The sequence below is a fragment of the Microcaecilia unicolor genome, chromosome 8 (assembly GCF_901765095.1).
Source record: "Microcaecilia unicolor chromosome 8, aMicUni1.1, whole genome shotgun sequence".
In the NCBI taxonomy this organism is placed as follows: domain Eukaryota; kingdom Metazoa; phylum Chordata; class Amphibia; order Gymnophiona; family Siphonopidae; genus Microcaecilia; species Microcaecilia unicolor.
Genome location: NC_044038.1, coordinates 166,109,034 through 166,122,197, shown reverse-complemented (window position 1 = coordinate 166,122,197; position 13,164 = coordinate 166,109,034). Strand labels below are relative to the sequence as shown.

Sequence of the window (13,164 nt, the reverse complement as noted above, 5' to 3'; positions counted from 1 at the left end):
GGACCAAAGGTATGATTAGAAGGTCATCTACACGAGGTTAGTTAATGGAGATTAATTTAAACTGCACAGTAGCTGAATAATGCTTCCACACTCATTCTCCACCCCTGACATATCTCCTCCCAAAATTGTTTTTTTAAATACTACATGCTTAGCACATGCAGATGGCAAAACTAATACAGAATGCTTTAGTGCATCCTGTATTAGGCCATTTTCCCAAAGACTGTTATTACGGAAGACTTTGGGGAAAGTCAGTGCTTGTCTCTGGGGGGGGGGGAGGTAGAATGGAATCTTGCTACTTTTCAGAATCCTGCCAGGTACTTGTTGGAAACAGCATACTGGGCTTGATAGACCTTTGGTCTAACCCAGTATAGCAATTCTTATGTTCTTATGAAGCCAGCCTTTCTTTTGCAAAACAGCTGGAAATATCTGACACTAACTGGTATTTGACACTAGCAGGTGTGTAATGCAGTGAACGACTGAATCTGTTTATGCACATCACATTAGACCTGGATGTGCCCTAGAAATGATAGCAGAACTGGATTCAATGTTTATGTTTATTATAGTTCTTAATATACTGCCAGTCATCAGATCCTGTATGCTCAGAGCTGATATATTGAATTACAAAAAAAAAAAATCTTACCACATGGCCATGCGGTGGGGAGCCTTTACCGCCATCCGTTGAAGTAGCAGTAAGGGCTCCCCTGCTAACCCGGTGGTAACCAGGTAGCGTGCAGCAATGTCCGATTACTGCCGGGTTATCGCTGCGCAAGCCATTTCCTGGGGTTTTCTTTCCCCCCCCCCCCCCAGAAATTACGCATGCTCAGGGAGGGACTACCGCTGGAGGCCACGTTGGGGCAGCGGTAGTTCCGGAAAAGTGAGTGGTAAGCTTGTGTTGGGCTTACTGCTGCTCTGTAAAAGGGCCCCTTAATTACAAACATGTGCTGCATGAACTTTTACATTCAACCACCAGAGGACAGCAAAACCCAATACTTGTAACCCAGTGGAAGACTGCAGTAATGAGTTTTACATTACTGCTTTAAAACATGTGAAACTCATTTTAGATAGAATGTAGAAATCGGAAGGGATGCATTCAGGTTGGTAAGTGCACAATTCAGGGAGTATTTTAGAAAAGGATCTGCTGACATAGAGGGTTATCTAAAATGCACCAGAGAGGCTGTTCAGATCTGCACCAAACCGATGCAAAAGAAAGCAGATCCTAAACAAAATACTCCAAGGACAATCAACTGACAGCAAAGGAACTCTGTGATTATGCTGCTGCAAGCTGTGTGTAACTGAGCATTTGGGATGCAGGTGTTTTGGAACTCCCATTTGTGTTTATACCACTGAGGCAGCCTTGAGTAGGCAAAACGTGGACCACGTTGAGTACTTGGTTTGAATAAAGAATTGTCCTTGGAGCATTTTGTTTGGAATTTGCTTTCTTTTGTGAGGGTTACCTAAGATACATCTAGGAGGACTGCATGTGTACCTACCTGCACATGGAATGGGAACAGTCATTTTACAAAGCTACATGTGTATATTACATATGCAAATTGGTGTTTCTCTACTTACACATGCTTTCCTGCCATTTTGCTGACTTACATTTTTGCTGAATGAATGAGTGTAGTTTAATGGTTAGTGCAATGGGCTGACAAAACAGATAAACTGTGCTAAATTTCCTTTGCAGCTCCTTGGGACCTCATTGTGTCAGCTAAAAAACTTAGGGCCCTGTGTACTAAGCTGCGCTGTAGGCGCGCTATTGTTTTTAGCATGCGCTAAAATTTAGAGTGCACTAATACTAGAGACACCCATAGGAATATATGGGTGTCTCGAGTTAGAATGTGCTAAATTTTAGCATGCACTAAAAACACTAGCACGCCTTAGTAAACACTATATATATATATATATATATATTTTATTTTTATTTTTTTGTAAGCTCTTTTGGAGGGGGAAATAAGCAACAAGGAATTAAGGAGGAGAACTCCAGAACTCCCTTAATCCCTCCTGTAGAAGGCTTGCCCCAATGAGCACATTTTACTAATCTACTCATGCAAAGGAGCACTGTAAATCCCAATGATGATATAGTGGGACATAAACGTGCATTTCCTTACTGAAATGGGAACTACATGTATAGATTTAAGTTTGGCCCAAATCACAGCTCCTTGTAATCTATACGTAGTGCAGATTTAGCTTTCTGAAATTGGGGTTTTCACATGTATGGGATATTCATCTGTAAATGGGTGATTTACACATATAAATCATGAATAGGAGCTTCTAAAATAAGGGTCATATTATAGCAAGAATTCTCTCTAGGATTCAAACTCTTCAATATCAGATTATAAGGAAGAAAATAATCTCTCGGTAGTACTGATGCAGTATGCCACTGTTCCTTCCACGCTATATAGAATCCGGGGGGAGGGAGTACCCACCCCCCCGGATTCTATAAACCACCTTCTCAATCTAGACAAGTGATATACATATATAAACAACACGAATATAAACAATATAAAAGACAAATCCAAATCAAAATGAAATTATGTTCCATGCACACCCCGGTGTACTCATTTTATCATAGAATATCTTATCAGGTAATCATTATTTACATGTTCTGTCTAATATGATGCACTGATGGCTCATCTTAAGCTAGAAAACAGAAGAGTTTGGAAACAAAGGCAGCTCCAGAAGATCAATGGGCAGTCAAAACTGGATGGCAAGAAAATAAGAATAATCCAGGCCAGATGGTACCAAAGGAAAGCATGTCCTAAAAATGGCGACAGGAGCAGAAGAACTGAGCAGGGAACAAGTGTCTGTGCAGCCAAGCAAATTGCAGCTATTCATGAACCACCAACCTTTACAGTAAGAATCTGGTTACTCAACAGCCCTGCTGAAGCACCAGAACCAGGAAACCCCTATGGACATAACACATCAAAAGATTGGGGCACAAACACATTATCACTTTAGCATTGCTGTGTAATGCGCACATATTAAAACAAACAGAACAGTGTACTTGTGACATTCAAACATGTGCTCTGCCCAACAGTTTTGTCACGATCATTTCAACGTGTTGGTATTTAATTCTCCATCAGTGGCTGTATCCCTATTACACTGGATGAACATAAAAACTAGTGACAAACATGGAGGTAGAAAACATACCTAGACAAGCTGGAAATATTAATTAATTTAATTCTGTGGGTTTGCCAGTTTTAGTGATGCTGAAGACACTGGGATTTGTTGCTGAAGTCATGACACAGTTACAGCTCTCAGATTTATTTTCTTTTATGCCTTCAATGTAATATTCTACCTCTTTGCGCTCTAACTCCCAAAGGGGGGGGGTTACAACAAAATGTATTATAACAAACAATAAAACATAACACAAATACACAATAAATAACACCAACCAAATTTAAATAACATGGCACACTAAGGGGCCCTTTTACAAACGCACGCTGAAAAATGGCCTGCAGTAGTATAGATGCATGTTTTGGGCGCGTGCACAATCATTTTTCAGTGCACCTGTAAAAATGCTTTTTTAAAATTTTTGATGAAAATGGACATGCAGCAAAATTAAAATTGCTGTGCGTCCATTTTGGGTCTGAGACCTTATGGCCAACCATTGACGTAGCGGTAAGGTCTCAGACGGTAACCGGGCAGTAATGGTCTATAAGCGTAGAATGACGATTATCACCAGATTACCGCCCACATGCCAGAAAAAAAAAAATATTTTCCAGTGCGCCTAGCAGACGTGCGTAAAAAATGAAATTACTGCAAGGGCCACACAGTAGCCGAGCGGTAACTCAAAATTGATGCACATTGGGTGCGCGTAGGCACCTACACGGCTTAGTAAAAGGGCCCCTACATGAAATACTTCCAAAAGCAGCTTGTGGACAGACAGGGATAGGCCCCCCCCATTCATTAGAGTCAGCTTGGACAAGATATGCCACAGAGATGGCATGGGCTCATGTCCAGGGAGGAACTGGTGACCCTTTCCAGCTGTGTAGTAATACATGAAGAGACATCCCTCACGCTTTCAAGGGTTTCTGTAGGTGGCTGGGCCTGCCATTCAATAGATAGCAAGGAATCCAAGACAGATTGCTATAAAGGGAAAATGAAATTTCTATCCACTTACAAAAAGCATTTTCTTGATGTGTAATTCATACAGGTAGATGAGGATTAGATGGGAGCAATGTATAAAGCCATGGAAAGCAGCATAATACTATTGTAATTAATTAGTGGCCTGATGTTTTCTCACTCTCAGCCCTTGATCTAAACTAATTTAGTCTAACCTTGATATTTGTATTCTGCCCATTCCCAAAGAGTCCAGGGCTGATCATATAATAAAGAACAACAGACCAAGGATGGAAGAAAACCAAATCCAAATGACTAGCCCTGACAAAGGAGTAAGAGCTTCAGAACAAACTTATTGGGACCCAACACGGTCTGTGTTTCGGCAACAAGTCTTCCCCAGGGGTCTAAAAACATAAACTTTAATATACAAAATTGAGAATACAAAATTAAAACATAAAATCATAAAACAACACTGAAAATCTTATTTTATATTTATATGGTTTTCAGTGTTGTTTTATGATTTTATGTTTTAATTTTGTATATTAAATATTATGTTTTTAGACCCCTGAGGAAGGCTTGTTGCCGAAACATGGACCGTGTTGGGTCCCAATAAACTAGTTCTGAAGCTCTTACTCCTTTGTCAGGGCTGGTCATTTGGATTTGGTTTTCTTCCACCCTTGGTCTGTAGTGCTTGTATTTCTGTGGAAGGCGTGGACCTCCTTTTCTTCCTGTTTCCACATAATAAAGAAGCCAGCAAAAGAAACCACTGGCATATTACACTAAATAAAGCTTACATACCAAATTGAACTTATTAATTAACATAAACATTAAATCCAAGCAAGGCTATTCAAATAGTTGTCAAATAAAATAGTTTTTAGTTTTCGCTGAAATGACTTATAAGATGATTGCAATCTAATAAAAGGCATTAAATCACTCCAAACTTTTAGTTGCCTGGAATGATTAACAGCAGAAAGAGATTGAAATGCAAGATAGGATGAATCACTTGGGTTATAAAACTTAGAATTCAAAATTCCCAAAATGGCTTCAACCTGAAAGAAAGAAATCCACAACACGATACTAAGAAAGGTGAAGGAAGGAAGCAAACAAGAAAGAATGATCAAAAAGGAAACATCTGTTTGATTTAAGGGAGTTTTAACATCAAAGGGCACATCTGTCATTAATGGTGCAATTAAACCACTATCCCATGGGTTAAACTTTGCCCACTCTGAAGACAGAACATATTATAGTTAGTTTTGGAATGCCCATAAAAGTTAATTTGGGTAATTAAAACATGAAGAAAATGCCATTCATCTTCAGCTTATACTGAAATGCCATTGTAAAAAAAAAAAATAGTGTAACTGTTATTTATTTATTTATTTTTATATTACAAAACTTATATTCTGCTTAATCCATAGTTCTTAGCAGCTTTGCTCTGTCAGGCAAAAAGCTTCAGTAAACTTTGTAGAGTTAAAATCATGGCCCTAGTAAATGATTCAGCATGGGAGCACATTTGGAGGTCAACCTTTTTGCTTTTGCTAACATGGAATCACCAACTTTTGGTTGAGGGGCATAGTTATCAATATGAGCTACCATTAAGATGTGTTATTTTACTGTTAACCCCAGTTATTAGTAACTAGGTGTTATTACATAAAATGGGATCTGTGCTAAAATAGCACAGATTAGTGGTAAAATAACACTGGAGGAGTAGCCTAGTGGTTAGTGCAGTGGACTTTGATCCTGGGGAACTGAGTTTGATTCTCACTGCAGCTCCCTGTGACTCTGGGCAAGTCACTTAACCCTCCATTGCCCCTGGTACAAAATAAGAACCTGAATATATGTAAACCACTTTGAATATAGTTGCAAAAAACCTCAGAAAGGCAGTATATCAAGTCCCATTTCCCTTCCCTCCCCTTTCCCTTTCTTAACTGTTGATAACTTTCCCCCCTCCCCCAAAGAATGAGGTACTTCAGTTTCTGATAACCAGAGCTGATATTGTGATGTCATAATGCCTCATTCCACCAATGCCTAAGAGCCAACCTCATCAGTGATGTCACAATGGCTTGATTGCCCTATATTTGGCTCACTTTTATTACATATAACAGTGATTTCAATTTCTAGAGACATTTCTTTTTTCTGTAATTAAGGGGGGAAGTTATCAAGGTTTGCTACCTTAACATGTGTTATTTTATTGTTAACTTCAGTTATTAGTAATTAGGTCTCATTGCATAAAATGGGACCTGTGTTAAAACAGCATGAGTTAGTGGTAAAATAACCCATCTTTATGGTAGTCCATGTTGATAACTACACCTGTTAATCTTGCTCCCTTGTTTTTCCATCAGCTTTGTACTAGTTCCCTGAATCTGCACTGTCTTTTGTTTGAAGAATCTGCTCATTTGTATTTACTCACTGTTATAACTGATAAATACCTATTTTGAATACGAGTCTAGAACTCTATTCATCGTTTCTAAAGATGCAATATGGATAAACTATAACTAATTACTTTAATCCTAACTATTTTATTAGCCTGGAACATTGTCCATTAACCCCCCCCCCCCCCCCCCCAAGTACTATATATGGTGCTAACAAATGCCTTAAGTAAATGTATTATATGTTTCAACATTTTTAACCCCTGAAAGCAAAAGGATCCAGACAATAAAAGAATGCTGAACATTTGCTTATTTCCGATCTGATGAAGAAGGGCAACCTTCGAAAGCTAATCAAGAAATGTATTAAGTTATGTCCAATAAAAAAGGTATCATCTTATTTTCTTTTCCATGTTTTATTTTGTTTTATTTCTATTGATTACCATTATAACTTAAAAAATCTCTTTAAAGAGGAAAATTTGGTGTACTCTTTCATTGTTATTTGTTATTGATAATACCAGTATATCACACATTCAATGATGTTCTACAGCAGATACTTACCCTTGGGCCAGCATCTCCTTGTTCCCCCTAAATGCCACACAATAGAGAAATGGTTAATTTCAGAGCAAGTTACTGTAGTATTTGGCCAAGTTTATTGCTAATGTGCCTTTCAAGTACTTGTAGTTCAATTTAGGAGCAACTATTGAAGTAATCCCAACTGAAAACTCATACTTCAATTGATAAGAAGCTGCCATGTTAGCTGAAGATCATAATCATGTAAAAAGCCATTCCTTCATTTACTTGCTTTGTCTTCCAAAGCAGATTTGAAAACACATCAAAGTCTAGATGCAGGCAGCCTCCTCAGAACAATGATTTCCAGCATATAATTAGGAATTAAGGTCACCACTGTACCATACATTTTTAGTCTTTACATACGAATGGTCTTATTTCCACATCTTGGCAGATCCCCTCTTTGTGTTTGCTGTGGGGAAGTAAAGAATGTGATAGCTGGATATTCTACTTTAGTCTTTTCCTGTTATTCCCACAAACTATGTGACCCTGGGCAAATCATTCAATTCCTGAATTTAAAGTTGCCAAACTACAACTGATTATACAGTAATATCAGACTATATACAATCGGGCAGCAGTATTCAAAGGTTTACCCCTAGTAAGTGCTCCTTTGAAAATTCCTCCCCCTTACTGTAAGCTACAATACACATTGCTATTTGGGTTGTTTTAATGTTTGTGATTTTAATTATGCAAATTTTACACTGGGCAATACTTGTGTATTGGAGGTGTAGTATAAAAGAAAGAAATCAAATAAATTGTTCCTTTGTCTGTGTTGAAAAAGGGACGGGGTTAGATTGGGAAGAAAAAGCACATGTGGTAATTTCAATTTAAAATCTCTGCTGCACTTACTTTTCCAGGGCCTGCTTAGATCCTGCTTCACAGGGAGCTTCCCTTTGAAAATAAGCTAGAAGCCTGCCATGCTGTTTCAAAATTTATTTATTTATTGGGATTGATTAACTGCAAGTGCAGTTTAGTGGAAGAGGTCTTTAGGACCCCTTTTACCATGCAGCGTAAAAGGGTCCCTGCAGTGGCATTGATGTGCTGGTTTGCCACGTGCCAAGGACTTCTTTTACCGCCGCCCAGTAAAAAGGTTTTTTTTTCTTTTTCAAAAGGGAACTGGCTGTGCTATGTGGCCATTTCCGGGGAGAGTCAGTAAGGGGTCCCGCAATAGCCCGGCGATAACCAGGGAGTGATAACCACCAGGTGTGCCCCTGCCATGCAACCCCAAAAAATATATTTCCGGAAGGAAATGGTGCCTGGTGGGGACCGGAACTACTGCTAGGCTCCCGATCTACTTCCGAATTGCCACACTTTAGTAAAAGTGCCTCTTAATGAATTGGGCACATTGGACAGCATATATTGCAGTCCTAACGATGCCTGGTTCGTTACCTGAATACACCACTGAATATCAGCCATATCCGGATAAATTCTGGGTGTCTCCAAATACCTGGATGTTCAGTGCCTGCATCCAGATAAGGGGCAGAACTGAATATCCATATCTAATTCAGCCTGTATTTAAAATAATACTGATTGCTGCCAGCTAAATATTAACCAGAATATTTATATTGTCAGAAAATGAAGATGCCACTTGGTTCTTGTTTTTATTTTCTCATATTTCCTAAGTTTGGAAAGGTTTTGTGCAATGGAATCTTACCTTTTCCCCTTTTGGTCCAGGAGGACCCTGCAAAATAAAAAGCAAATCATAAGAAAGAACTGTAACAGCTTTAAAGACATCATCTATTTAACCAAATTGTATTCACTTTTAACAATTGTGGTTTCTGATGAGCAGTAATTTTATGCACCTTAAAACTTACAGAAGCACATGATTTTCAGATATCATTTTCTAAAGCTGGTGTAAGAAAACATTTAACTAAAAAACAAAAGAGGTTTATATTTACTAGGCAATCCAAGAAAAATATGGCTTTAACTACTAGTTTTATTTTAAAGGGTTATGTCCCTCTTCATAGCTCTTCAGCCCTTTGACTTCTGCTGAACTGGAGTATTCACAAGAATGTATATTTGCTAAACTGTGTGACCTAATTTTCACATTGGACAACCAAAGCATATAACACCATTCTGGGGAGGCGAATGGAGAGGCATGGGTAAGGACTGCATCTTTACCTTTGATGTATGGGTTAATACTGCACATTTAACTGTTAATGAGGCAGATAACACAGAGCAGTTAATGCCATCTCAAGAGGTATAAATAACAGCATGATATTATCTGCTTTGCAGTTACCACATGGTAACAAATGTTTCTCCTTGTTGACAGCAGGGTGACCCTCCTCAAAATGCTGTGAATACCCCAACAGATAAAGCAAAGGTTTTGCAGTTATTGCAAATTTATTTTGGCTATTGAAGCATGGTAACTGCAAGATCTTAGGACATCTTAGTAGAAAGGGACCTAAGATGAGGAAAGAGCCTTAGGAGATGTTAAGATTTCTTTAGTGGGGCCATATTGATAAATATTATTCTGACATATTCCTTATAGAATGGTGAATTCTCAAGGCACATTCTTGAATATGGGCTTATGTTACTTCATCAATGCTCAGCTACTTCATGTTGTCCGTGAAAATAAAAATCAATGGCAACATGATTTTTATTGGCTACTTACTGGCTTGCCATCCAAACCAAGTGGTCCCTAAAAAGAAGAGTCAAGATGTGAGAAAAAAAAAAGCAAATTTACCCAAAACAGTATAAAATATCATAGATATAAAGAAAACGCAGGCAACACATTTAAATCAAGTATTTTCAGAAGTAAAGGAATGAAGTTATAGAAGAAGAATCACAGCGCTGCATACGTCTAGTAGCGCAGCGCTATAGAAATGATAAGTAGTAGTAAATAGGGATGGTCATGCATGTAGAGTAAGGAGTAATAATATGTTCTTTAAGGAAAACAATAATATTTAGAGGAAGTTGGAGGAAGGGAAAGAAAAGCTATGGAAAGTTCTTCAGCTGTCCCCCCCCCCCCCCCCTCCATATACTCGTTATGAAAGTCCAGTTCCTGGTGTGGTTACTGAATTTGCTACTTGGGTGCCCCTCTTCCATTTCCAAATATGAGCTTTTTCAACTGAATGCTCCAAGGTAACAAACATCTGGCAGGTCTCTCTGCCTGTAGAACAAAATGACTCAATTACATGCTAACTTGTAATATAGGATTCTAGATATGCACAATATCCAAGCACAGACTTTTCAAGAACACAAGTGTTTGGAGCTCTTGTGGTGTTATCTATGCTACCATCCTGCTTATAATCGAATGAGAAAAACGCCCAAGTTCCGACCTAAATCGGGAGATGGACGTTTATCTCACAAAACCAAATAAAGCGGTATAATCGAAAGCCGATTTTTGGACGTTTTCAACTGCACTCCGTCGTGGATGCGGACAAAGTTGATGGGGGCGTGTCAGAGGTGTGGCGAAGGCGGAACTGGGGCGTGGTTATCTGCCGAACAAAGATGGGCGCATTTCACTGATAATGGGAAAAAAGTATGCGTTTTTAGCTAGAATTTAGGACACTTTTCCTGGACCCTGTTTTTTCACGAATAAGGCCCCAAAAAGTGCCCTAAATGACCAGATGACCACTGGAGGGAATCGGGGATGACCTCCCCTGACTCCCCCAGTGGTCACTAACCCCCTCCCACCACAAAAAAATGATGTTTCACAAATTTTTATTTTCACCCTCAAATGTCATACCCAGCTCCCTGGCAGCAGTATGCAGGTCACTGGAGGAGTTGTTAGGGGGTGCAGTAGACTTCAGGCAGGTGGACCCAGGCCCATCCCCCCTACCTGTTACAATTGTGCTGCTTAATGCTTATTAGTCGTCCAACCCCCCCAAACCCACTGTACCCACATGTAGGTGCCCCCCTTCACCCCTTAGGGCTATAGTAATGGTGTAGACTTGTGGGCAGTGGGTTTTGAGGGGGATTTGGGGGGCTCAACACACAAGGGAAGGGTGCTATGCACCTGGGAGCTCTTTTACCTTTTTTTTTGGTTTTGTAAAAGTGCCCCCTAGGGTGCCCGGTTGATGTCCTGGCATGTGAGGGGGACCAGTACACTACGAATCCTGGCCCCTCCCACGAATAAATGTCTTGGATTTATTCGTTTTTGAGCTGGGCGCTTTCATTTTCCATTATCGCTGAAAAACAAAAACGCCCAGCTCACACATTGTTGAATAAAACATGGGCGTCTATTTTTTTCGAAAATATGGTTCGGTCCGCCCCTTCACGAACCCATTCTCGGAGATAAACGCCCATGGAGATAGGCGTTTTCGTTCAATTATGCCCCTCCATATCTCCTATACTTTATAACCACGGAGTTTCATTGTAAAGTTATATAACACCTTCTATAGTTCCCATGAACCCAGAGAAGACAATTGCTATAAGCCCCTCTCATGTGACTCAGGTCTTAGGGGCCCTTTTACTAATGCACTGAGGCATCCCGCACAGTTGACGGCATGGGGGGAGCGAAAGCGGCACGAGAACGGACTTCCGTTGGCGCACATTTTTAATGCAAGATGCCGAGAAAAAAATAGGCGCCAACAGAACTCCATTTGGGGGAGCGGCCGCTCCCCTGTGCCCCACCTAGCTATGCCACGGATCCCACAGTAGTTTCTTACTCAGAGTGCGTTAATCTTGCCCTGAAAATTATTTTTTATTTTCCAGTGTGGGAGATGTGCCCATGGACTGAGAGTAGATGTGCCTATGCTAATCTGTTGGTGTGCGCACATTATTGAGCACTACCTGATTAGCGCAGGAGTAGCGTGGGAGCCCTTACTGCCTTCTAAATATGTGGTGGTAAAGGCTCCAGAGGCAATGGGGAAATTAGCGCATGGCCAGTACAATAAAATAGAACACGGTGGCCATTTTACTGCTGCGCTAAAAACCCACTCATTAACAGCGGCGTCGGCTACATTTAGCATGGCTTGGTAAAAGAACCCCTTAGCGTAGTTACAACTTCTGGTAAAAATACTCAGAATACTGACAGTCACAGAAACATCCCTGGTGCATTTTCTGTGCCTCTTCGTTTGTGTCTACTAGGCTGGTCTTCCACTTTTCAGAGTCTTCCAGGACACCACATTGTGTGACAGTGTTTCATGCAAAGCAGCTCACATGTAATGCTGCAGATGTCACCTGGCAGCAGTCTGAGAAAAATAAAGTCTGGAAATATACACTAAGCAGCTGGCAAAACACTAATAAAAACTAAGCCAACATTTTACCAAGCGAAGGAAATGTATGGCTATAATTTTGAAGAACAATTTTTCATGCTTTGAATGACATCTGGTTTTCTGTTCCTGTCGTGTTGACAGAAAAATATGAAAGCCTGGCCCTTTATCCCACTGTGTGGTATTGGCAGTAATCATGTGGGAAGTGACAATCAGGCTTATTTTTGAAAGAGGAGGACGCTCATCTTTCGACACAAATCGCAAGATGGGCATCCTTCTCACAGGGTCACCCGAATCGGTATAATGGAAAGCCGATTTTGGGCGTCCCCAATTGCTTTCCGTCGCGGGGAAGACCAAAGTTCCTGGGGTCGTGTTGGAGGCGTAGTGAAGGCGGGACTTGGGCATCCTCGACCCATAATGGAAAAAAAAAAGGGCGTCCCTGAAGAACACTTGGACGACTTTACCTGGGCCTTTTTTTCTTATGATCAAGCCACAAAATGGTGCCCAAACTGACCAGATGAACACCGGAGGGAATCGGGGATAGCCTCCCCCATTGGTCACTAACCCCCTCCCACCCTCAAAAATGTTTTTTAAAATATTTTTTGCCAGCCTCTATGCCAGCCTCAAATATCATACCTCCGCTCTCAAGACAAATCCCTCCTTTCAGTACCCTTCTCCACCACCGCCAACTCCAGGCTCCGCCCTTTCTGCCTCGCCTCACCCCATGCTTGGAATAAATTCCCTGAGCCCATTCGCCAGGCCCCCTCCCTGCCCATCTTCAAATCCTTACTCAAAGCCCACCTCTTCAATGTCGCCTTCAGCACCTAACCACCATACCTCTATTCAGGAAATCTAGACTGCCCCAACTTGACATTTCGTCCTTTAGATTGTAAGCTCCATTGAGCAGGGACTGTCCTTCTTTGTTAAACTGTACAGCGCTGCGTAACCCTAGTAGCGCTCTAGAAATGTTAAGTAGTAGTAGTAGTATGCAGGTCCCTGGAGCAGTTTTA

The 13,164-nt window shown here is 40.6% G+C and overlaps 1 protein-coding gene across 1 annotated transcript in view; it reads right to left on the bottom strand.

Moving 5' to 3' along the window:
• The window catches only part of COL23A1 (collagen type XXIII alpha 1 chain), a 463,688-nt gene that overhangs the window by 62,106 nt on the left and 388,418 nt on the right, over positions 1–13,164 (bottom strand). Inside the window, exons 6-8 of the mRNA XM_030213109.1 lie at positions 9,610–9,636; positions 8,650–8,676; positions 6,987–7,013 (exon numbers count right to left, since the gene is read on the bottom strand). Coding sequence (XP_030068969.1) covers positions 6,987–7,013; positions 8,650–8,676; positions 9,610–9,636 — 81 coding nt within the window. The remainder of the gene's footprint in view (positions 1–6,986; positions 7,014–8,649; positions 8,677–9,609; positions 9,637–13,164) is intronic.